This window comes from Nothobranchius furzeri, chromosome 16 (assembly GCF_043380555.1).
Source record: "Nothobranchius furzeri strain GRZ-AD chromosome 16, NfurGRZ-RIMD1, whole genome shotgun sequence".
Lineage (NCBI taxonomy): Eukaryota > Metazoa > Chordata > Actinopteri > Cyprinodontiformes > Nothobranchiidae > Nothobranchius > Nothobranchius furzeri.
The window spans coordinates 57775793-57801340 of NC_091756.1; the positions used below are offsets into that span (position 1 = coordinate 57775793).

Sequence of the window (25548 nt, forward strand, 5' to 3'; positions counted from 1 at the left end):
TAAGAACATAGAATATTTGAATAAAAAAAACACTTCACATGTTTAACACTTACGTGTTTAATAAAAAACAAAAAGCACACTGGAAATTACAAAGGTGCTCTTTTTAGCAATTGCACAACAAGAATTTACAAGAACAGCAAATTTAAACATGTTAACCCTGAGTCTGTAGAAATTCACTTGTTACAATACAGGCTCAACCAAACAGTGTGAATATTTATTTGCTGCGATTCATTTTGAGAAAAGCACTTCGTGCTAGTGTGACCTTTGCTCTGTTGCGTTTCCCTCTAGTGAGGTCACCTGTGACACTGAACACTCTTTCTGCAAAAGATTGAGAAGCTGGCATTGCCAATATGGTTTCAGGCTGTGATAAAATGTGTCACATTTTCCAAGCCAAAACTCCATTCCCGTTTCACAAGTGATGGACTGTGAGAGCTCTTCCTTATACTGGCTTATCTGCTGTCTAACACTACACTTGGAAGATTTTGGTTTAGGCTTTGTTCCGAATTTGGAGAGAAACCTAAAGACTGGTTGTCTGGAGGAGGAGGAGGCAGATGATGAAGAGGAGGCGGCGGCGGGTGGTGCCGGTTCAGGTCCATTCAGTTCCTCCAGATCAGAGTGGTTCTCCTGTGTCTGAGAGCACCAAACAACATACCCTTCTGCCTGCTTGAGCAGCTCCTGAATGTTATCATCAGCCACATTGAGGAGGGTCTGACACACAGTAGGATTGAGAAAGCAAGCAGCTGCTACAAGTGGGGAAAACGTGTCATCTGAGGGATCAAGTACCCAGGCAAAACGCTGGTTCACATTCCCTTCCATTTTACGTGCTAGAGCAGCAACATCTCGACTTGTGTTTTGTTCCACATCTGCCAGATGGCTGAGTAAATCAAAGAGAGCAGGGAGTATTAATGACATCGACATTGTGTCACTCTGAAGAGTGTGTGTTCAGCAAAAGGCTGCAAAAGTTCTTGCATTGACTTCAGCTTCTGCCACTCACTTGAGAGCAAGCAGTCCCATCCCATCTCGTTTGCTCCTTCACAAACAGATTCTTTAACTCTGAGGAGACGTGCAACCATTTCATAAGTACTTGACCAGCGTGTGGGGCAGTCATTCACAACAGTTAGGCCGCACTCATCCAAAATCTTCTGTGTTGCGACTGATGACTTGCGAAAAAGTTTCACGATTGATCGGACTTTGTTCAAGACTCTGTTGATGCTTTCCTCCTTGTTTATCATGTGGACAACAAGCTGCAGCGTATGGACGACACATGGCATCCTGTCCATGCCCATGTCCTGACACTGCAGGTTTTCTGTCTCCTTGGAATCACTTTCACTTAGGATGGATGCATCTGGATCATCGGAGCTGGAATCTTCATCTTCTGGAGCACGATGTTTGAATGCTGCCACCATGTTGCTACCATTGTCTGTTATTACGGTGAGCACTTTCTCATTTGGGATCCCCCATTCTTGCATGCACTTTTCCACACAAGCCTTAATGGACTGGGCAGTGTGTGGATGGTCAAGTTGTTAAAGAGCTAGTAGTAAGTGTTCTGGTTTTTGTTGTTCAACACAGAAAAAGCAGCAACTTATGCCAAGGAATGATGCTGTCAGTCCCTTTTTAGTCCACAGATCAGTCCCAATACATACTTTTCTGGCACTAGACAGTCTTTTCTTAAATGTAGCTTTTTTGTTTTCATAGTGTTTTTCAATTAGATTACTTATCTTGGTTTTCTTTGGCACAGTAAACTTCTTATCCAAACTTTCCATCATCAGAATAAAATCCTCATCTTCTCCTGTTGTGACCGGCAATCCTGTACATCCAATCCATGTAGCGATAGCCTCTTCTTTAATTTGTTGTTCTTTGGCATCACTCTTGTACTTTGTAGTACTTGTAAATGCGTCCTCAATGTTCTGGTTGGACATTTTTGCCTTTTTGGTAGCTGGTTGGCCACCATCCAGGGGCGGATCTACAAGGGTGGCATAGGGTGGCAGTTGCCACCCTAAAAGAAAGCCTTGCTACCCCTGCTGCCACCCCAGTTGGCAGCTATAAATTCAAGAAAAATCAAAGTTTTTCAACTCTCAGGCTCATGAAGACCTATTTGCAGTCTGCTTTGACAGAGAAAAGACTATGAAGCTAGGCTGTACTCGGCATTGAATCAAAACAGGCAAAATCTTTGGATCTTGATGAATGTGTAAATTGTTTTGCTGAGCAACATGGAAACTGCCGCATTCAGCTGTTGTAGGAAGGACATAATTTTATTATGTGTTTTATTTTCGTGATGGTCCTTTAAGCTTATTAAATGAGGACCCAAAACAAATGAATATGTAAAAACTGGGAAAAGACAAAAGGAAAACGTGTTTCTGAGTGAACAATAGAACCAAATTACAATATCTCAGTGCAGTGAAATGTTATATATATATATGTATATATATATATATATATATATATATATATATATATATATATATATATATATATATATATACTGTATATATGTATATGTATATATATATATATATATATATATATATATATACTGTATATATGTATATGTATATATATATATATACTGTATATATGTATATGTATATATATATATATATATACATATGTGTGTGTGTGTGTGTGTGTGTGTGTGTGTGTGTGTGTGTTGCCACCCTAGAAAAATGTTTGCCCCTCTTCTGCCACCCCATCAATAATTTCGTAGATCCGCCCCTGCCACCATCAGCAATGGTTTTCTGCAACTGCAAAAAAATAAAAATACACAATTAAAAAATTGACTTTCTAACAATGATTTACCTGTTGCTTTTTGAGATTTCATACATTTTATATATATACATACATACACACACACACACATACATATATGTAAATATATATATATATATATACACATACATACACACACACACACACATATATATATGTGTGTGTGTGTATGTATGTATATACGTACTGCCTTCTGTATGTATTTTGCCTACCTTCCCCAGAACTAAATAATTACATCTGTCCATCATTATCATCAGTACTCATCACACCTGTTGCTTGTCTCCACTCACATCCTCAGTGTATTTAAACCCAGCCCTGTCCAGAGTTCGTTGTTGGTTCCTTGTCCCCTTGTGCCCTTGTGCCCTTGCTCTATTATCCATTTTTAACTTGCTGCCTCCTGGATTTACTGCATTTTGTGTTCTTATTCAACATCTACCATTTCCTGACACTGTCACATGGTTTCTGATAGAAATGATGCCTTTCATCTCGCCAACACAGCGATTCACAAATATGACTGGAGACGCAAAATAGGGTTTGGTTTAACTTTCTGAAGCATGTTTCGAGGCAAAACCTTTGTCAGAGAAAACAAAAGTGCTTTAATAGAAGTCATCTGGACAGTGTTTTCATCAGTAAATGGAGTTAAGCTATTTGTGGTCAAACTGGAGACAAATACATGGAGAGATGGATGGGTGGAGCACAGTTGAAGGAACTGAGGTTGTGCACTTATAGTGAACGCCCACTGGGCTGCAGCTTTCAGACAGAAAAAATAAACAACTCTGTGTGTGTATCCTTGATTCTGTTCTCAAACTGGAGAAGAAAAAATCCCCCTCTCTTGTTCATGCTCCGGTTGTTAGTCATCATACTTGGCTAACTCTTTTCCCCTTGGAGGGGCTGTTTGCTGAACCTTCCCCAACTCCGGCCCAGTGGAGGACTTTCTCACAACAACCCATTTTCCAAACGACTGATGGCTGTTTGAAACTGGTTGCCAGATCTTCTGTTTATCATTCTGTAGCACATGAAAGGATCATATGGGATGGATTAATAGTGAATCTTGGGAAATCTGTCTTACATTTTTGAAACAGCCCAGGCTAAAGTGTTATTTTATCTTTGGCTTCTTTTTGTACACAGCAGAGGAACCAGCTGCATTCTCATAATCTCTCATTTCATTTTGGGTCACTGTAAGTGTTTTAAGAGCTGGAGAAGAAACAAAAGAAACAGTCTGTGTCTCGTGGAGATACGTCTGGAGCGAGTCAGGCCTCCATCCTCACCCTACATGAACATCAGTTTAATACAAATGTGAGCAAAAAATGGCCTAAAAAGGTGATTTGTCATCTGGACAGTGGCATGTTTTGTGCCATCGTGGTGGAACCGATACTGTCCATTATAATAACATAAGGCATTTTAGAAGGCCTTATTTTATAATATCAGACATGCACACGCCACATTCACCACAGGCAGGACAGCTAAACTTTTTTTATTTAGCCCAGGACTTGATGGTTCTCATTTGAGTTTGGCAGAACTCAGGTCAGCAGCGCTCATCTTTGTTTCCAGCTTGTTTCCAAAAACAAAAGCAAAAAAAAGCATCATTTCTGTAATTTAGGATGCATTTAACTTCACACTACTCAACTATCTGCTGTGTGCTTATCCACTCGTGGATGCATATGATGTAGTTACTCTCCTGTTATTTAACGTAAGTTTTAGTTTTAGGAAACAGGCGTGTTCTTGCTGCTAGACAGGAATGATGTTGTTCATTGACTCGAAAGAAAAACCCACAATTATCACTGAAAAAGCTTGAAACTGAAAAAGGCAACGCTAATCAAAACTTTATTGGCAATCAGCTAATGAAAACGTGACTGCGTTTGAATTGCAGTTCAACTAAACAACTAGTGAAACTGGTCCTTTAACTTTAACTCAACCTTATGAGGAAGTTATTTCTATAATGTCTCACCTGTCCACAGGTATTCTGGTCCACTCCTGAGCAAACTGCTCCGCCTGTCTCAGGTCTGAAGGGGTTTTCTCCAGATGTTCCTCACAGATGTGCACAGAATCTTGAAGGCTTATAGAAGGTCCTTTCAGAGTGGTTCAATGTTCATTTTAGTCAATTCTTCTTTTTTTATTTATGGGTCAATATCCTGCTACCTGTGACCGAGACCAGGTTTTCTGACACTGGGCTCCAGGTTGTTTTAAGTCTTGACATTTAATTGAACTTTGCACGAATCACGGTAAATGGTAAATGGCCTGTATTTGATATAGCGCCTTCTAGAGTCCTGGAACCCCCCAAGGCGCTTTACAACACAATCAGTCATTCACCCATTCACACACACATTCACACACTGGTGGGGATGAACTACGATGTAGCCACAGCTGCCCTGGGGCGCACTGACAGAGGCGAGGCTGCCGAGCACTGGCGCCACCGGTCCCTCCGACCACCACCAGCAGGCAACGTGGGTTAAGTGTCTTGCCCAAGGACACAACGACAGCGACAGACTGAGCGGGGCTCGAACCAGCAACCTTCCGATTGCGGGGCGAGCACTAAACTCCTGTGCCACCGTCGCCCCCACGGGAGTCCCACCTCAGAGCCCAACCTCTGCTATGTTCTGCAGCAGGTCCAGCGATGCTTCATTTTAGTGTCTTTGACGTTAGATCTGATGGGATTTTCCCCAAAAGCTCCAGTTGTGTCTAACCAATCCACTGGGAAGTTCTCTCATCACCGTGCATCCTGGTTAATTCTAGTCTTTATCGTTTGAATTTCAAATGCAACTTTGTCAATTCAGTTCCAATTAATTTATTACAAGCACGCTTCGTAACAAAAGTGCACAAAATGAAAATAATTAAACAAGATGAGGAGTATTAGTTTAGTCAGTTTTAAGTTGTTTTAGTAACAGAAACGTTTGTACATCTGTAAGTGAGGCATTGCTGAATTTCCCAGAGCTCTTTTACAAGATAAGGACTACTCCATCACTTTGTTTCTCATCAGCAAGGATTAGGCTGCTTCTTCTTATGCTAGGCCTATAGAATAACCGTTTCAACGAAGAAAATTTCATTGAAATAATTGTCCTCAATAAAAACTGAAAAATCCAATCACACGCTTGTATCACAACCAGTCAGCGTGGAGCAATAAAATAACCCAGAGAAAGACCCGGAAGAGTCCAAGAGCCGAGCCAAAGCTGCAGAGGAATCTGGGTCAAAGCTAGTTAAAAGATTTGTCTGTCAGCCACGCTCCTGCATGTGTGGCACGGCGGTCTGGAATCAGGTCGCTGCAGCGGTGAAAAAGTGCAAGTGAGCATTAAGCCTTGCTTCAGGGGCCACCTCACTGGGGGTTTACAGCTCCAGCAGGACGCAAACACGAGCTCAGGGAGGGGAAAGGGTGCAAAACCAAAAACAGCACACACAAAGACACACTGGAGTCAAGATCGTGCTGCAAAGATCGTTTTAATTAGAAATATTTTAGAGCTCGATAGTAACGTGATCATACAGGAAAATGTATACAATAAAAAGTCGGGCCAACCCAGCCACAGACTGGTGACTAGAAACTTTTATCTGATATTTAGAGGCACTTTATCAGTTGTGTCCATGACTAACATTAATGTGTTATTCTCACATGTACACCCAGAGAAAGATGTTACCATGAAAGGGTCTTGATTAGGAAAACATCTATCCTATTCTCCAGTTAGACCGACCCGGCTCAGCCACCGAGATCAGCCGAGATGAAAAGCGGTTCAGTCCAGCCATGACGCCTTTTAGCACTAACAGTGTTTAACGGAGGTTAATCTCAGCCAGACGGGCTCCTCAGCAGGTTGGTTAGTTTGAGCATCTCCTCTACAGCTTAGCTTTGCCCGGCTGCAGCTGCAGGTTTTGTAGCTTCATGGCAAGACCCATGTTCCCCGTGATCTTCAGCTTGCCCTGGAAAAATGCCTGGGAATCAGAAAGGATAAAGGAGAGGGGAAATTTAAAAAAAACAGACATCGGAACAGCTTGAAATCTGACGCTGTGTTCATTCTGTGTTGGGAGAACTCAGAGCTGCTGGTTTTAAGAATTACCGTGAGAGATTAACTCAACCCAGAGAAAAGTGGGGCAACGGCAACAAAGGCTTATGACGCGTCGGGAAAACGTGTGGCACGCATGCAAAGCGGGGAAATAAACATCGTGGGTTGAAGGGACTAAAAGAATAATCTAAATCAGGCAGTGGACGTTGATAAAAATGACCGATTCACTGGAGAGAAAAGAACAAATCGTTATTTTATTTAATGACACCAGTGGGCAATGTGAAACAATCCATTTTATATTGAAAAAAAACCCACATTATTCAGATTATCATGTACATCTTATTTTATAAATTAAACCCTACATGCCAGTTAACAGATGTGCGTGAACTGGCTGACCGCTGGGATCCACCGACGTCTCTGTTTTCAGTTCAGAGTTTCAAAGTTAACCTCTAAAGCAGGAACATCGATTTTTTTAAAATGTTAAAATAACAATTAGGAATTGTATGTAACGCAACAATAATAAAAGGAAATAAACTCGTTAAGCTAAATTAGCTAACGCTTAGCACTTCCACCAAAGAGCAGAGGTCCCATGTACAAGACTGGATGCAGCAAGTTCAGGAGGAAAGTACTAATCCTGTTAAAGAGTTGGAGCTCAGATACTCAGAGGTAACAATAAAAAATGACTAATTTGGTTTTATTTGGTTAAAATAGGACAAAGAGCCATTAAAGTTTCAGAAGCAGCTATGAACCGAGTCGGGGAGCTGAAAGCTGGAGAGATTATAGGTGCATGAATAAAGGAGCCAAAGGGAAAAGACATATTTTAAGTCTGTCCATTTCTACAAAATAAAAACATCAAATGCATCCTTATGAAACCTTCACACAAATATAATAAACAAAGATAAATCTCAAATCTAAATATTTAAAAAATATATTTGTATTCTTTTCTTTTTCTCTATTCTGATCTGATCTTGTTTACAATAAACAGTTCTAACTTAATGTTCAGTTCCATAATTCCACAAAGCGATTGATTTAACGCATTTTTCATATAAACAATGATCTTGCAGCTTTATTTTCCTTGCTTAAGTTATTCCATAAAATGTGATCTGCCTGAAGCCGAACAGGGCCGACACACTCGCTGCTGACTGATTGGCTAGCTCAAAATCACGCCTATCATTAGGGGGAGCCTCCGATTGGCGGAATCAGTCCCCGGAGGCTTCCCGCATGCGCGATTCATTATCATTCTGGATGCTGGAGCCTCCGACTGAAGTCTGTCTCTCACTGCTGTGAGGAGCGCGCGCGCACACACACACACACACACACACACACACACACACACACACACACACACACACACACACACACTGCGGCCAGATACAGCAGCTGCCTGACTGTTTTTCCTTACAAAAACACCACTAGAACACTGTCCGCTGATTATATTACAGCCATAGCAGCACCACGAAATCAATAAAACAACCAGATGCACCACTCTGTGCGACCAGTTCGGGTCCAACTTCTACTCCTCTTCTGCCCCCGCTCGCTGCTACCACTGTAACTTCTAAAACCAGGAGAAATCCTGGCTGTGAACTCACCAAGCAAAGACTTTTCAGATTGTCACATCCAATACTTTCCCTCCCAGCTGCAAACATTTTCTCATTTTAGACATAAAATTTTACACTTCGCTAAGCCACGAAGTGTGAACCGCCTTAGAGCGATGGACTACTGTACTTTATATGTGATCGTTAGTTTTTTTCATGGCCATTTTCAGGATCAATGTATAGGAAATAACGTTCTGTACCTAAATAAATACAACAAAATTCAAATATTTGATTAGTTTACTGCATAATGTATGTTAAAAAAACAAAAACAAATATCCACCACTACTCTGGATACTTACAGTCTGAGGGTTCATTTTGCCAGTCATCAAGGCCAACAGGTCTGTATCTGACATGGAAATGGTGCAATCTGCTTTCTTATCTACAGAATGAAGATATAAAAATACCCATCACAAAGAAAGATTAGACATATGTTGACTAAAAGGTAATACAGCGGTGAGTAGAATAAAATAAAATAGAACAGACTTTATTGATCCCACAGTGGGGAAAGTCACTTGCTACAGCAGCACACACACTTAGAGAAAAGGAAGAAGAAAAAAATAACTAGATTACAGGTAAACACAGAAAGGCAGTAAGCTATCATTGTAACCTTCAACCACTAAAAAAACAAATAAAATGGAAAATTGTGTTTCCGTAACTATGCAGAATAAAAGACACGGACATACTAAAGTACATCCAGTATTGCACAAGAAGCAGATGGTAGATAGGCCTCTGGGTTTTCTGACCTGCGTCATTGTGAACACAACCTTTGCCGTTCTTCACATCCACCACCCAAGTTGCCTCCTGTCCATTTGGTCCATCCTTCACTTTGAAGGAAAACACTCCTCCAATTTTTTTCACAAACTGCTCCCCTTCCTACAAAACACAGAGATTTCACATTGAGTCAAACAAACACTTGACAGCAGCAAAATAAATGAAAGAACAAGCGGGAACAATGATGTTTTCTTTCATCTTTATGCTAATTCGTAAGGCAACAATCCAAGATTTTGGGACAGGAAAAACAAACTTTGCACCAACTTTATAACTATTTTAGTCCACTAGGTGTATTATTTTCAGTGTTAATGTTCAACATTTTGCATTAGTACATTTTCAGCCTAATATGATGGCTGAAAATATTAAGAAGCATAAAAACAGCCACCTCTTTATTACTTTGTGTCCAGCTCCTCAGTAAGAAAAGTAGCTCTCCACTTCCCTGAAAGTCCTACATTAGGGGCCGTCAACTACATTTGTTGAAGGGCCGGAGTTTTTTCCAGCAGACACTGAGGGCCAGATGCTCTTTCAAAATAAAGTTCTATTGTATCTTAATTTATTAATATTTTAAATGTTTTTTTTATTTTAATCTAAACTGTTTTGATTGTAGTAATGTGTTTGTCCAACGTAAACATTTATTGATATTGGGAACTTGAACTTTGCCTCTAAATTTCAAAATCCCCCAATTGGAGGGCGTTAGGCCCCAAAGGGTTGGGGAGGCCACCAGGTTGAAAGGTGTGGTGGGCTGGATGTGGCCCGCGTGCTATCATTGAGGTTCAATGTCCTGGCATTACCTTATTTGCATAATTGGCTGTTTAAAAAAATACACCCTAAATATTTGTAGGACTAAAAATAAATGTCCTTCTCTCAAATGCAACAATTTATCATAGACATTAAAACTTCATAATTACATCCCTCTCTGACTGCAAGCCAGGAGACTATCAGCCAGCAGCAGTAGTCTGAAAGTTGTGCCCCAATTCCAGCAAGAGTGTTTGCTTAATTTGGTAAAAGTTGATCAATTCTGAAAAGACACGCTGAGGAAATATATTCTCCTTTATTTTCTATGTCATCTTTTCTTAACACCCGACTGGTGTGGAGGCATGCAAATATAACCGATTCTCTAGATCGGATGATAATCATTTTCAGAGTCTACTAGTTGGCCTGGATAAAAACAAACTTGAATGCGCTTGGATCAGTTGCTCATAAGAGAATCTTGTTTATTATTAAAATTAAATAAAACAGCGGTCTCAGAAGCACAAAGCAAATTACCAGAAGTCATATCTTTGTAATACATTTTTTGTTGTTGTTGTGTAATGTTATAAATCACCTCTTCAAGCTTCTTGCTTATTTCCTGGAACACGGCGTGTGCCTTGAAGCCCTCCAGTCCAGTACTAGCACTGGTGTCAATGGCCAGAATTCTTATTGAACACAGAAAAAATGATTGGCAATGTCAACATGATACAAATAAATCAGTGGGCAGCATAAGAAAAAACAACAATTGACCTCATAATAAATAATGATCATGTATTTGTGGATTATTTTGATCAAATGAAAAGAATTTTGGTCCATTTTATTATGGCCTACTGCTAAATGGCAAAAGATGAGTAATAATGGATTTGCCTGTGTCTATACAGGCTAGTATACTTCACTCTAACTCATTAATTTCTCAACATATAGTATCAATCAATACAATGTTTTCTGCAATTACTATAAATACTAAACTAGAAATGTAATTGCTCCCTAATATATTGCTTTTGTCACACTTTTTTTTCATATCAGCAAAAAGTAACTTAACAATTCCTGTATCAAAGGTAACCCGAGTAAATGCAGAAAGCTATATTTAAATGATGAGCATTCCCACATTTTGGATCTCAGAGCTCTTAAAGGAAAATCTGACCCTAAAAAAATAAAAAACAGCCGCTCATAAGTTACAGTTCCTGGTAAACAAAGATTTAATAATGCCACATACGTACATATATACATATACATATATATATATATATATACGTTTACATTTTTATAGTAATGGGCTCAATTTGCACACAATATGACCAGCAGTGGGACAAGAAGCCCGAAAAAATGTCTGCATCAATGACTGCTTGACATTTTTTTCGATTCGAGTTAGCTTGGTCTAACATTAACCAAATAACCTTTATAAATTATTCAAAAATGCGCCTCGGTCAAACAGGGGAACCTAACCTTACCTTGGTGTCAGTATTTCAGTCATTTTGTTATAAATGAACTACCAGGGCAGCAGCGTACACAGACACTAGCTTGTACTTTGAGACCACTGTTAGCTAACTTCACTTTAATGTTTCTTCCTGTTTACTCGGAGCTCCAGACTCGATGTGTCGATAGCAGATAGCTCAAACAACAACGCTTGCGTTTCTTATTTTGCCAGTAAAATAAAAATCTTTCCGAATGACATTAATACACACAACTATAACCTGAGTTTCTGTACATAGACATAGATATTAGGGTTTTGTACCCAGCGTGACTTGTGATTTTTAAATGAATCGATGTTTTATTGTTAATTTCTCCTAAATTTTATTCTTAAAAACGAACAAGAAAGAAAACGCAAAAAATGTATTCGTTCAAGATGTTGAGATCAATGAACAGCAGCATGAATAAAAGTATTTATAGCCTAGTTTATATTGCTGATCCACAGAGGAGCAAACATACCTCCAAAACTGCCCATGGAATCACCTAAAGACTAAAGATGACTGATTTCCTGGACAGTCACTTGAACTTTATCCTAACTAAACATTAAAGAAACTCCTGGAAATAGTCTGAAGCTGCGGAGTCCATGTAGCTCGCTGAAGAGATTTAACATTATAAAAACACACAAAAGTCATTCATCTTGGTCAGGGTGGTATAATATGTGTTGATGCATTGTGAGCTGATGTAAATGTTACTTCATAAGGAGCTGGGCTGGTTTAATCTAATCTAAAATAAATGATTTAAATGGATTTAGTTTAACATCTAATGTAAATAATAATACACCATATACTGGATGTGTAACAAATCACATTTATCAATTCCTTTAACATTTTGAAATGTTAAATTAAGTATAATAAAACAAAATAACAGGTTATTTTTAAAGGCGTTTCACATTTAAACGTAATCTTTCATGACGCTCAATCATTATCAGTCGCAACTTTATTATATTATTAATATTCAATACATACTGTGTTTATGGCTTTATTAATAATAATAATAATAATAATAATAATAATAATAATAATAATAATAATACAGAGAATATAATAGGTGAGTCTGGCTATGCTAAACCTCTTAGTTTAGCATTCTTCCAAATATAACAATATATTTCTGTCACCATCCATTTAAAATAGAGCTATCTAACAATAAAACACATCAAAAGACAATAGTTTTGAAAAGCAATGTGAAAAAGATTAAAGGACAAACTTGCTGACGTTCAATGAGTATTGACAAAATATGTTTGTTTGATTATTGGTTTCTGCTGGACAATAGACGCCCTCTAGTGGTTATTTAGTTTCATTACACAAACCCTGAACACACGTCATGGTATTAGCTTGCAAATGAAGAAATTGAACTTTGATTTCATTGCAAAAAGCAAATAGTTACTTTAATAAACTTTTTACGTTTTTTTTCAAGATTAAAAAATGTACAAAACTACACCACCTTTTATCAAAGAAATTAAAATTTAATATAGTAAAAATGTTAATCTTGACTTCAATAGAAAAATATTAATGTATTGCCATGTTTTATAAAGCAGTTAGACACATAAATATTGTGATTTTGAATGCATTGTATTTTAAAATAAATAAAAGTTTGAACCTAACAAAATTACTTTTATACTTTATAGAGATGTAATGAAACAGGTTATTGCACGTTATTGTCACAAGTTGATATCTGTGTATTGTGCAGTGGTGATGTCTGCATGTTTTGTATATTTTTATATTATCTATAAGGTGGTGATATCTTGAGTAAACAGGGTAAAGCATATGATGAAATCTACATGTTATGTACAGTCCAGTCAGTCAGTGCATTTGCAAATTCAGCATGGTTATGGTTTCTGGAGAGAAAAAAACTATTCAGTCTGGTCTTTGGTCTGATGCACCCATACCGTCTCCCTGACAGCAACAGGTCAAAGCTTTGGGAGCAGTCTGTGATGTTGTTGTTTGCTCTGTTGAGACAGAGACAGACAGACAGACAGACAGACAGACGGACGGACGGACGGATTGATGGATGGATGGATTGATGGATAGATGGATTGCTTGATTGATTGCTTGATTGATTGATTGATTGATTGATTGATTGATTGATTGCTTGATTGATTGATTGATTGATTGATTGATTGATTGATTGATTGATTGATTGATTGAGGTGTCATCTGCAAACTTCTCGTACGGTTGTTGTCGCAGAATGGACTCCAGAGACAGTACAGAAGGGAGCTCTTCACACAGCCCTGGGAAGAGCCGGTGCTCAGTGTGTGGATGGAGAGAAGGTGGGGAACTGAGTGTGGAGATCAGTGATCAGGTAGAAGATCAGTGTAAAGCCAGTGCTCCTCTGCATCAGTAGAAGTCAGTTGAAGTGCTTCTGACAAAACGACTCTTGGTCAGCTGCCTCTGGATGTTGGGTGGATGGATAAATGGACTTATTTTTGAACAATTTGTGTCAATGTATCAATTTTTCTATAAGGGCAACATTCACAAACTAGCCACTAGGTGGCGCTATTTATATTTATGCGTCATCATCTTCTACGTTCTGGTCCAGGTTTACATAAATGACCTCACTGGGTTTTATTTGATTACCAAACTGTACTTACATGTATTAAAAAACCTATGATAACAGTAAAATCCGAAAAACACTCTTACCTCTACACATTCCCCGGAAGTAGATAAGCAAGTGCAGATCACGTGACATGTTTTACACAGGTTGATTTTCCGGTTAGTTTTTTCCCCTCATTCATGCTACATCGCTATCTTTGGTATTGCGTTAAGTTATGGTTGAGTTGCGTGTCTGACTTGTCTAAACGCACCGCTGGTATCGAACTTCTCTTTGAAGAAGAAGAAGACAGATTCAGTTTATGCAGCTGGCTAAAGCTAGCAGGCTATAGCTACAGTGTTTACTTGCAGTCAGGGACAGACGAGCTTTTACTGCCTTTGACATTTCTTTTTTATATTTATCCGCTCGGTGTGATTCCCTCTAGTGAAAAGTGGAGGCACTTTAACTGAAATATGGCCAGTTTAATCTCGACACAATGCGCCGTTTCTCTGAGAAAATCTGGGAGTCGATTTCGTGTTACTACTTCCGCCCTGAGTCTTTCTTCACGGTCCTACAGCAGCAAAACGGACTGTTCAGCGGAGTATCTGCATAAAAGCGTGGTGCCATCGATGCATTATCAAAAGAGTTTACCCAGGTAGGGAGCTAAAGTCACCTTTCTGGAGGATTGCATTTTAGTTGGGTTGTTTTTGAAGCACGCGTCAGTCGGTGCTTTGCAGGACTTGTCCCGTGGGTTTAACGAGGGTTAAGAATGCAGAAAGGTGACTCGTTTTGGTTTTTCGATCATTTGTAGGTGAAAGGGTATGCTTGTGCTAAACATGGTGGCCACCAGGTGGCAGTGACACGTATGTGCAGATTGTAAAAGACGGATAAATATGCCTTTGTTGTTATTGTACAATATAACACAAACCCTGTACTAACACGAGCTGAACGCACAGTGTTTTCTGTTTAAATGATAGGTTTTGCACTACAAACGTGTAGGTAGTCACTAGCACACTAGTGCAAACTCACGAACAAAACAATCAGAAAAGTGGGCAAATGCCTTATCTGTTGAAGTAACACAGTGATCAGAACTGAGTTACCTAATAAGCTATAACACACACATCACCTAAGTGATTGCAAATTTTTATTTACTAAAATTACTTTGACATGTTTTAACATTGTAGATCTACAAAGTTTCAGCTTGTTTAATCGTTTTACATAAATTTACTCGTGGCATTACAACAGTGTCACTGAGGTACAAAAAAAATCTAACTGAGATTTGACTGCATCATCTTGTTCATTCAAGAAAACACATTTTCCAGAGGAAAATGTTCATTTTTCAGCAGTACCACCAGAATCAGTGGTTAGATTACCTCACATCTTGCAGAAGCCTGCAGAATTAGTAGATGGCATTTGTTGAAAATGTGATTCAGTACTGTTACCTGTACACCAAAAAAAGGTCTCAGAAAGGGTAAGGACTTTTATTTATTTATTTATTTGCAGGAGGATAGGAGAGTAAGATTGCATCTCAAAGGATTTGTTACTCAGTATGTTTTAAAAATACATAATACCATATAATACCATACATGTCACTGGTGAGTAGCAGGGGTTGTATGAACTAGTCGACTTCACGGCTCTGTGGTGACTTTTTATGCCTGTCATCGACTAGTCGCTGTCACGTGATAATGACCGACAAGACGCAGTCCTCGGAAAAGACAGCAGGTGATGAGCCCCTGCGCGTCGGGAGGCGGAGGCGACGCGCTGTGCCAGAGCGTCGGTACTGACACCCGCGGTAAAACGGACATTTAACCAAACTGTGACCTTTTCCCTCTTGCAATTTTACCTTCCCCTCACCCCCATCCTAACCTTAACCAGTTTGTGCATGCAAAGCTCTGATCGTTGACGCGCTCCAGACATCTGCGTCCTGAGCACGGCCAAATCAGGTGTCGCCACCTCAAAAACAAATTAAACACGCGATCGTTCATGTCGGCTCATTTCCTTTCATGTTTTCTGTCTGTTATTTGTGCCCGATGCGTTTCGCTGCTGCGGAGCGAGGCGCGTCACCTGTTCTGTCCTCCGGTGACGCACCCCCAGAATTCCGCTACCTCCGCTCCGGCACGAACTCCGCAGCAAAAACGGTCCCGTTGTAGTCGGCCGGCGAGCAGCGGCACTCCGCTGTTTTTGTGGTCGGTAGATCTTTTAGAACTGCAGTTCAAAGGTAACTCATAAGGTGAATATATATGAACCCAGGTAGCAGTTTTTCTTTAGGATTGAGAGGAGATGCAGGAAGATAATAAACAGGCAGGACAGAAAAATAGTCAAATAAAAACAAGTTAGTTTTTGTACCTGGTGGTTGCAACAAACAGACACCATTGAAGGTAATCAGAAGTGAGGAACAGAAAATGAAATAATTATTTTAATGTTTAGAGCAGCAGGAACTCTGAGAGACTGCAGGCGCATCAGTGAGTTTGCGGCCGCTGCGCAGGGGGAGGGGGGAGGGGGCTGAAGCAGAAACTACCGTTGTTAAAAGAAATGTGTTTAACTTTGAAAATGTGGGCGCAATTTTAATTGTCAAAAACTCCAGCGAACCAACCGACCCCCCACCGCCGCTTCAGGTGTATGACATCATCAACGACTAGTCGAAGTCGACTCGATTTTCATTACTTGACTGTCGACTTTAAAAAAAATTGTCATGCAACCCCTAGTGAGTAGTGAAGCTAGGAAGTCCAGCCTCCTCCCTCACACAAAATATTTGTGTTTTCAAAGCACCTAATCAATAATTACAACTACATCAATAACGTGTCGAAAGCCTGAAATGCAGGACTGGGTCCATTTCTATGGTAAAATAGGACTCATCTCAAGTGTATACACCGCAATGAAACTGGATCAGCCTATGTTGTTCTATAAATTTGTGCATTGTTGGCGTAATTACCCAGACTGTTAACCTTTGTTGTGTTGCTGTTCAGACTTCCCATTCCGAAACTTGAGGACACCATCAGGAGGTATTTAGCTGCACAGAAACCTCTACTGAACGATGACCAGTACAGGTACATTTCACCAGAATCTACCTCCTAATTTTACTGTTGAGTGCTTTTATCTTACACGCAGCTTTCTTTTGTGTTTGTCTGCAGAACAACGGAGAAAATTGCTCAAGATTTTCAAAAGGGAGTGGGAATGCAGCTGCATGAGGAACTGGTGGCTCAAGACAAAAACAATAAGCACACAAGCTACATCTCCGGTGAGTGGGTCAAACCTTACAAGAGCTTTACAGAGACTGCAAATGCATCCAGCCAGTCACAAATAAATCCTTTTAAACAAACCGCTTTGTTTCAGGTCCATGGTTCGATATGTATCTGTCCGCACGTGACTCTGTGGTATTAAACTTCAACCCTTTCATGTCCTTCAATCCTGACCCCAAGAAGGATTACAACGACCAGCTGGTGCGATCGACCAACATGGCGTGTTCGGCGGTGCGCTTCATGAAAACGCTGCGAGCAGGCTTACTGGCACCAGAAGTTTTCCATTTGAATCCAGAAAAGAGCGACACGGACCAATTCAAAAACTTCATCCGCTGGGTGCCGTCTTCCCTGTCGTGGTATGGAGCCTACATGGTCAATGCATACCCTCTGGACATGTCTCAGTACTTCCGCCTCTTTAACTCAACTCGCATCCCCAAACGAGGACGAGACGAGCTCGTCACTGATGAGAGTGGCCGACATCTGTTGATCATGAGAAAAGGCAACATGTATGTGTTTGACATCATAGACACAGATGGGAATTTGGTGAAGCCTGCGGAGGTCCAGTCCCACCTGAAGCACATCTTGTTAGATCCAACACCAGCCCCCACCTTCCCTCTGGGCCTGCTGACCAGTGAGAACAGGGACACGTGGGCCGGACTCCGGGACAAGCTGATATCTGCTGGAAACGCAGAGAATCTGCGGCTAGTCGACAGCGCACTCTTCTGTCTCTGCCTGGATGACGAAAGCATGCGCGACCACATCCACGTCTCCCACAACATGCTGCACGGTGATGGCTGCAACCGCTGGTACGACAAGTCATTCAGCATCATTGTGACCAAAGACGGGGAAGCAGCGATTAATTTTGAGCACTCTTGGGGCGATGGCGTTGCTGTGCTTCGCTTTCAGAATGAGATCTTTAAAGACACAACAGAAAAGCCGCTAGTTCACCCAGGATCAGCGCCAGCATCGGTGGACTCGGCCTCTGCTGTGCGCAGGCTGGACTTTAACCTGGACAGCGAGCTAGAGCACGGCATCAAAAAAGCCAAAGAGAACTTTGATTCTGCAGTGTCAAAACTCACCATTGATGCCGTGGAGTTCAAGAAAGGCGGGAAAGAGCAGTTAAAGAAAAGTAAATTAAGTCCAGACGCTATAGCTCAGCTGTCTTTTCAGATGGGCTTCCTGAGGCAGTACGGCCAGACGGTGGCCACATACGAGTCGTGTAGCACTGCGGCATTCAAGCATGGGCGCACGGAGACCATCCGACCAGCCACCGTGCACACCAAACGCTGCTCACACGCCTTTGTTAACGAGCCTGGCAAACACAGTGTGGAGGAGCTGCGTGCCATGCTCAACGAATGCTCCAAATATCACAGCCAGCTCACAAGAGAGGCAGCTATGGGTGCGTATAAAATGTTTCTAGGATACAGACAACTTGGATTACAATGAAATAAACTTTAAACTGTATTGTGCATACAGTATCTAACGTTTGTTACTTTACGTAATATACCTCCTGGTGATTCTAACAAAGAGTTATTAAGAATATTTATCTAAACACCATATGTTCTGTTACTAAAGTAACTGTGTCTTTTAAAATTAGTTTAAGTTTCATACTGTGGCAAGGTGTAGAAACGAGGGCCCGGGCGGGATTCAATCCCCAGACTCCCGGGTGAGAGTCATGCGCGCTTACCAGTCAGCCAAAGGGACATCCCCTTGGCCAAGTAGCCAGGGCGCATGTTCAATCGGGACACTGTGACAGGATGCTCACACTGCCACAATACATATGTGTCATTTCTGATTTGAAGACACTAGTGTAGGCAGAGCTGGAAAAGGGAATATGATCATGTGACACCCATCCTGGCAGATCTGCACTGGTTACCGGTCGTTTTTAGAGTGCGTTTTAAAATTATTTTATTGGTTTTTAAGGCATTGAATGGGATGGCACTAGAATATTCATCTGACTTGTTACAGCCATATATACCTAATCATTCGCTCTGCTCAGAGAGTCACCATATGCTTCTAGTCCCCGCAGCTAGGCTCAAAACAAGAGGAGACAGGGCATTTTCGGTAGCAGGCCCAAAATTATGGAATGATCTTCCATTATCTGTGCGACTCGCCACGTCAGTAGAGGTTTTTAAGAAGGCGCTGAAGATCCATTATTATAATCTGGCTTTTAAATCTGTGTTAACTAATGTTGTTTTGTATTTTGCTGTTGTTTTTTTTTTTATGTGGTTTCCTACATATTCTTTGTTTTTATCTTTTTTTTAGTTTAGTCTTGTTCAGCACTTTGGTGACATAATATAAGTCTGTAAAGTGCCTTTATAAATAAAGGTGATGATGATGATGATGAAAATACCGTACTGTTTTAGTATTTCAGTGTCACATATGTTATGCTAATTACTCCATGTGCATCTCACCAGGTCAGGGGTTTGACCGTCACCTGTTTGCCCTGCGTTACCTCTCGACCTTAAAGGGCCAGGCTTTGCACGACCTCTACACAGATCCTGCTTACGCCGCCATCAACCACAACGTCCTCTCCACCAGTACCCTCACCAGTCCTGCAGTAAGCCTTGGAGGCTTCGCTCCGGTGGTACCCGATGGGTTCGGTGTTGGCTATGGCGTTCACGACGACTGGATGGGCTGCAATGTCTCCAGTTATCCAGCTCGTAATGTCCATGAATTCCTACAGTGTGTCCATAAGTCTTTGGAGGACATATTCAGCGTACTTGAAGGAAAGCCTATTAACTAAAAGATGATGTACATGATCACCGTAGAAAAAAAATGTAGCTGTGAAGATGAGCAATTAGCTTCCAGTAATTAATATTACACTAAAAGTCATATTAAATTTGTACAGAAAATAGGGTTTTAATAATTGTACATTTTAATTATTGCAAATAATTATTTGAAGCCATGAACTTTGTTGGACTGCACAAAAGTAACTGAAAGCCAGTCCTAATGTTCTGGCAGCTGTAAGAATGTAGAAAGGATGCCTCATTAAATGTGAAAGCTGAAAAATTATTATAGGTTGTCTCCTTATGTATTCACTGGTTCAAGCTTTATTTTGGCTGATTGTATTTTGGAATAAAACTTGATATAAATTATATCTGTGGTATAATTTCACATTTATGGCAAAGTGTTTGTTCACTAAAGCATCTGACGTGACAAAAAGATGTAAATTTTTTATTCCTGGTTTATTTAAAACAAAAACAATTCCACCAAAAGCAAATGTACAAATGTGATAGTACAAAAGAACCGGAGATAAAGCAACTGGAATATTTTGATCTCCATATTTTAGATAGGCTTGATCTTGAAGTGTAGGCCGATCAGACTGAAGACGAGACATTTCAGATCCTGGACCAGGTAGTAGAACACACGAAGCCCTTCTGGGTCCCTGAAAGAAAAAACATGTTTGTCCCTCAGATAACAGTAAACAAAGATAACTGCTTTATCTCGTTGGACATGTTACTCACTTTGACTGGTTGACATCAATCAGAGAGCCAATTTTGGAAGTTGTGAATGAAATGTGCTCGTCACCAATCACAATCTCCAACTCCTGTCAGGTACAAAAACCAGGATGAAAAGAATTCCAGATGTTTGTGTTTTATTAGGTTAACACCAATAAAAACAAAATGCAATAAAAAAAGTGAGGCAAATGGTCAACTAGTATTTGCAGGACTCTTAAAGACCAAATTCACTAATTTTTTCAACACATTTTCAGTGGTCCAGTATAAATGAATGCCTTGTGAGTCCATCTCTGTGCTCCTGCTTAAGGAATTAAAAGTGAGCCAAAGTAATAGGAGCAAAACATGGCATGATTTAGGGTCTTATTTCATGATACTCGAAAATTCTGACTGATTGGCTAACAGCAACATGACTCTACCATTCGCTTGCCTGCCGCCTGCCTGCTCCGTCACAGGAACACACACTATAGCTATAGTATAGCTATACTGAGGAAGAAAACAACTTTAAATAAGAGCACGCTGCTACTTTTGAATATAGGTCTGTCACAAACAATTATTCTAATAGTCGACTAATCACAAGTTAATTTGCCGACTAATCGTGTTGTGCATAAAAGTACAGCTTATTGCACCAGGATGCTCTATTATACCCATCATTAGCTTCTAGTTTGAAGTGTGATCTGTAATGTGCCAAAATAAAAAGACAAGATGATAGCTTATCAAACAACAAGGGTCTCAAGTCTGTCAACAAGTTCAAAATTGCCTCGGTCAGACTGTTTGCTTGCCGAGGCGTGCACGTTGCGAAATGCTTTCAAACTTTTGAGCTACAGTGCCGGTTTGCCATGTTTTGTTTTTTCCACTAACGTGACGGCTCACCCAAGTGGCCACTACTGCACATGTGCCTCAAGCAGAAAGCAGCAATGATAATCTGCAGGCAAGATTTTTAAATAAGCAATGCTTTATAGAATAAACGACGTTGACTAATACATTTATTGTTGACTATTGTGTCGACGCCATCCTGACAAATTGACTAATCGTGGAAGCACTAATACTTTCATAATATTAACAATTTTTTTATTCAGCATACTTCCCTAACAAGTGAAAGTGAAACAACTTAAATGTGTTTATTAATTTTAATAATTTGCTGAAATTTTTTTCATTTTTTTTCAAGTATCGAATCAAGACTTGGCATCGGCGATACTCAAAATTAAATGACTCGGAAATGGATAGAGAGCAAAAAACGTGATCGGAGCATCCCTAGCAGAAACAGTAAATAAAATGTACAGGCGGTTGAAAGATAGTGTGTGGCGTTTACTGAGTGACCCTGAAGCAGCCAACAGAGAGTGTCTCCCTCTCCCCTGCAGCCGTGCGCTCACCACCACAAAAACAAATAGCCTTTTTGATATTTTTAAACATACATTTTCTACTTACTCGTGTTTCTTTTGATCCTTCCCTATTTTTGTCTTTGATATTTAATTTTGTTTGCTGATCAGAAACATTTAAATGTGACAAAAAAAGCTACGTAAATTCTGTTTAGTTTATTAATATAAAACCAAATCAAGAGTTGCCTGGAGCACTTTACAAAGTAAACGTTCCAACTGAGTTCAGTTCATCATGCCAATAAGTTAAAAGTTTCCTATGTAAGGAACCCAGCAAATTGCAACTGACTGACTAGTGTCAGTGACTTTACCATTACAGGTACAATACTTTTTACCAAGCTGCCGCTGAGTCTGTTCACATGAAATTACATCTAGATTCTGAGGTTCAAAATACGTGATTTGATATATTTATTCTGTCTTTGATTAGGTATTTCAGAAGAAAATGGTTAGACTATAATGAGGCCCTTTAAGTCTCAGTAGTTCTGGTTCTCTTTACTCATTCACTGCCAAAGACGACTAAAGTCGTCATTTGCATTTTTTTACTGTTTGAGCATCGGAACGAGCCCCCGCGCTGAGAGAACAAACATCTCGGCCCTGAAGCCGATCTTCATCCGCATACGTCACAGATCACATGATCAGGAAGCAACACATCCATGTGTTTGGAGATCGTTTTGGGCCGTTCCTGTAAAAAAAGTGAGGCGCGAACCGGAAAAGCGTCTGCCGATCACAATTCGACAACGGATTATGAAAGAACGGATAACGCTCGAAACACGCGGACTCTTCCTGACGTAAGAGGTGAGTCTCCTCTTTGTTTTGGTTGTTTTGGCGTCGACATCATGCTAGCGCGCAACGTTCTGTGACTTAAAAAAACAGTAAAAACGGTGAGAAACGCTGGCAGCGAAGGCCGTTAGTGATCAGGAAACGGCTGGCAGTGAATGAGTTAAAATACATGACAGATAACTGAATATTATACTATTTTCAGAAAAAAATGTATTAACCGAAAAGTCAAGCGGGAAACTTTTGACACAAACCTGTCTTCCAACTCTATCAGGTGGAGGCCACAGTGCATCGTCCTCCTTTGTGATTTCGCTGTCATCAATGATCCGTTTCAGCTCCTCCATCACACTTTTGTGTACGTAGGCCTACATTAGAACGAAGATAAGATACAAATGAAACTGTGCCACATTTAGAAAACAGGTGTCATCATTCACGCTAAATATACTTTCCAATATGCCATCTTACAGTGCTGAGACTTTTAATCTTATCCTGTACTGAAGGTCCCAACCTGCATTATCGTACTGATTGTGTACAAGTAAGATAATAATAATTTTATTTAACAGCGTCTTTCATGACACCCAAGGACACTACAACAACGAGGAAAAATAAATAAAACAACATAAACACTGTACAGAAATATGTGAAAACAATAAGATGCTAAATTTTAAAACAACGTGTTTAAAACTATGTGGTAAAAGCTTGTTTGATGAGGTGGGTTTGGAGTTTTGATTTAAAAAGTGGTGGTAAGGATGTGGTGAAGTAACCCATTGCCTAGCCGTTTCAGCTTGTACTGATACCATGATAAAGAAGCAACAAAAGGCTTTAGAGAAACTATTCAACTACAATAACACGATTATATTTTTAACATACCTCTTTCCTGATCATCACGTCATTCTTGTAGTTGCTGTTGTTTGCGTACCTCAGTTTACCTGTAAAAGACCAGAGTTGTATATAAAAACACGTGAATAACTGTGTACCACGCGGCTCCTATACGCTCATAGATCACGATCCTACATTTAATTTAAATAATCTACACGTATCACTTAACATAAGATGTTGAATAGTTAGAATTATTTAAACAAAATGGGGGTAACATTCGTGGGAGTAACTCATTTGTGGCCTACACGCTGCTAACAGCGTTAGCTTCAACGACGGGAACTAATACATCCGATTTACCGCCAAAAAAGACTCACCGTCGGGTCTGAACTCAAATTCCAGAAACTCGTGTCCAAACTTCCCCTTGTGTCCGACATAATATCTTAAATAAAAGTCACTTGATGACATTTTTTGACCTTACACGACGTTGTTGCTAACAGACTCAAGTGAATAAAGCTAAGAGCTGCGCGAGCCTCGGCTTACCGTGCGCATGCGTACTGGGAATCACCGTGGATGAAAATATCAACCCCGGGTTTTGTCTTTCAGGTGGATCACACATGCAGATTATTTTACTTTTTCTTTTCAACCTCTGATAACATTTTATTATTTACAAAGATGACCTGTCCAAGATGTCTCTGATGTAGTTAAAAAAATCAAACAGACAGAAATAAAACAATTACATTTGAGCACATAGAAGAAAATAAAAACGATAATAAATAGCATAGCATGCAGGCATTATAAAATTACCACTCGGTAATTTGACAGTGTTTGTAAGAATGCAGTTGCATGCAGAAGACTCTATGTAAAGAGGATGTATCTGAGGGTGATCTATGATGTGGTCAACAGGAGCAACAATCAACCAATTTGGTGAAGTTTAGATTTATAGGTTGTAATATATGTTCCAGTTTATTTGTGTTGACAGATATGTTTGCTTGAATTGGTTATGTGGGTTGTGTGAAGTTATCATTATCAGTTCTTTAGGTCACCTAGTTGGTTTTGATAGTAAACCTGTCGTTTTCAAATAATCATCTAAAGAAATTGGCACAATATGGTTTTCTAATCTCGTGCTACTCAGGTTTCAACCACAAAAGAGAATTTCCTGAACACAAACGCGAGTAACCTGGAAGACTTCTCACTGGGTTTATTAACCACTTTGTCAAAAGACTCGTCGCGTTTTGTGACGTCATCGCCGATGCGGACGCAGACTCCCGGTGAAAGAATTGTCAACTGCACGTGTAACGTTTAAGGCTTGGTGGTCATGGCGGGATCGTTCTCTCAGGAGCTGGAGGAGTTGTTGAATCCGCTGCCGAGGTTTGCGGACCCGGAGGATGATGCTGACGAGGCGACCAAAGCTAAAGTGGTAGCGAGATTCAGCGACGACGAGGAGCCGGACGATGCTAATGGCGTCAGCGCTCTACGGAAACACACCTCCTCCCTGCTTCTGGACACAGACCAGCGGTACAAGGGGAAACCGGTGTCCCGTAAGCAGCTGCTGATGGACACGAAAGGATATGAGGAGGAAGACGATGATTTTGCTGATGTGGACGATCATGTGGAAGGGGGTGATGATTATGACGTAGAGAGTGAGGAGGAGCTCGGTGATTCAAAGCTGATTTCTAAAGACACTACATCATCTAAAGATGTAGACTTTTACAAGATGACAGAAGGCATGGATGATCTGGGAGTAAGCGATGATGATGATGATGGTGATGATGATCAGGAGGAGGAGGGGGAAAGTGGTGAGGAATCTGAGGGCCTTAGTGAAGGTGAAAGCTCAGAGAATGAGGAGATGGAAGGTGGTCTGGATGAAGATGTCGTTCGTACATTTTCTCAGAACAAACTGGACGAGGAGGTTGAAAAAGGCAAGGCTGTGAGGAACCAGTTGGCTCTGTGGGACCAGCTGCTTGAGGGTCGGATCAAGATCCAGAAAGCCCTAATGACTGCCAACCAGCTCCCGC

At 40.4% G+C, this 25548-nt stretch overlaps 4 protein-coding genes across 5 annotated transcripts in view; 2 read left to right on the forward strand and 2 right to left on the reverse strand.

The window, feature by feature from the left end:
- Nucleotides 1-6179: 6179 nt before the first annotated feature.
- On the reverse strand, nucleotides 6180-11468 carry scp2b (sterol carrier protein 2b). The gene is made up of 5 exons (XM_015962288.3): nucleotides 11320-11468; nucleotides 10443-10533; nucleotides 9091-9220; nucleotides 8647-8726; nucleotides 6180-6681 (listed from the first exon to the last, which is right to left on the reverse strand). Exons 1-5 carry the CDS (start codon nucleotides 11340-11342, stop codon nucleotides 6586-6588), a joined length of 420 nt encoding a protein of 139 aa, XP_015817774.1. The 5' UTR covers nucleotides 11343-11468; the 3' UTR covers nucleotides 6180-6585.
- Nucleotides 11469-14007: 2539 nt separating this feature from the next.
- Nucleotides 14008-20118, forward strand: cpt2 (carnitine palmitoyltransferase 2). 2 transcript variants are annotated; one of them, XM_054749628.2, is made up of 5 exons: nucleotides 14008-14046; nucleotides 16831-16911; nucleotides 16996-17102; nucleotides 17198-18502; nucleotides 19521-20118. In XM_054749628.2, exons 3-5 carry the CDS (start codon nucleotides 17039-17041, stop codon nucleotides 19847-19849), a joined length of 1698 nt encoding a protein of 565 aa, XP_054605603.1. In that variant the 5' UTR covers nucleotides 14008-14046; nucleotides 16831-16911; nucleotides 16996-17038; the 3' UTR covers nucleotides 19850-20118. The 2 variants fall into 2 exon arrangements, with proteins under 2 accessions (XP_054605603.1, XP_015817775.1); XM_015962289.3 differs by lacking the exon at nucleotides 14008-14046 and adding an exon at nucleotides 14110-14519.
- A 154-nt stretch (nucleotides 20119-20272) lies between these two features.
- magoh (mago homolog, exon junction complex subunit) lies at nucleotides 20273-24097 on the reverse strand. The gene is made up of 5 exons (XM_015962293.3): nucleotides 23908-24097; nucleotides 23585-23643; nucleotides 22969-23079; nucleotides 20571-20653; nucleotides 20273-20491 (listed from the first exon to the last, which is right to left on the reverse strand). Exons 1-5 carry the CDS (start codon nucleotides 23996-23998, stop codon nucleotides 20392-20394), a joined length of 444 nt encoding a protein of 147 aa, XP_015817779.1. The 5' UTR covers nucleotides 23999-24097; the 3' UTR covers nucleotides 20273-20391.
- Nucleotides 24098-24751: 654 nt separating this feature from the next.
- Nucleotides 24752-25548, forward strand: part of aatf (apoptosis antagonizing transcription factor) — a 2162-nt gene continuing 1365 nt past the window's right edge. Inside the window, exon 1 of the mRNA XM_070545859.1 lies at nucleotides 24752-25548. This exon is cut by the window's right edge and continues 1365 nt beyond it. Within this exon, the coding sequence (XP_070401960.1) occupies nucleotides 24849-25548 (700 nt within the window). The 5' untranslated portion in view covers nucleotides 24752-24848.

Excerpts from the sequence above, each read along its gene's own strand:
- scp2b (XM_015962288.3), bottom strand. The coding sequence starts at position 11,342 with ATGACTGAAATACTGACACCAAG. Across the intron at positions 9,221-10,442 it reads TAAGCAAGAAGCTTGAAGAG|GAAGGGGAGCAGTTTGTGAA; the intron begins GTGATTTATAAC and ends TGTGTTTTGTAG. Across the intron at positions 6,682-8,646 it reads GCAAAATGAACCCTCAGACT|GCATTTTTCCAGGGCAAGCT; the intron begins GTAAGTATCCAG and ends TCTGATTCCCAG.
- cpt2 (XM_015962289.3), top strand. The coding sequence starts at position 14,338 with ATGGCCAGTTTAATCTCGACACAATGCGCCGTTTCTCTGAGAAAATCT. Across the intron at positions 14,520-16,830 it reads TATCAAAAGAGTTTACCCAG|ACTTCCCATTCCGAAACTTG; the intron begins GTAGGGAGCTAA and ends GTTGCTGTTCAG. Across the intron at positions 17,103-17,197 it reads GCACACAAGCTACATCTCCG|GTCCATGGTTCGATATGTAT; the intron begins GTGAGTGGGTCA and ends GCTTTGTTTCAG.
- magoh (XM_015962293.3), bottom strand. The coding sequence starts at position 23,998 with ATGTCATCAAGTGACTTTTATTTAAGATATTATGTCGGACACAAGGGG. Across the intron at positions 23,644-23,907 it reads ATTTGAGTTCAGACCCGACG|GTAAACTGAGGTACGCAAAC; the intron begins GTGAGTCTTTTT and ends GGTCTTTTACAG. Across the intron at positions 23,080-23,584 it reads ACGTGATGATCAGGAAAGAG|GCCTACGTACACAAAAGTGT; the intron begins GTATGTTAAAAA and ends GTTCTAATGTAG.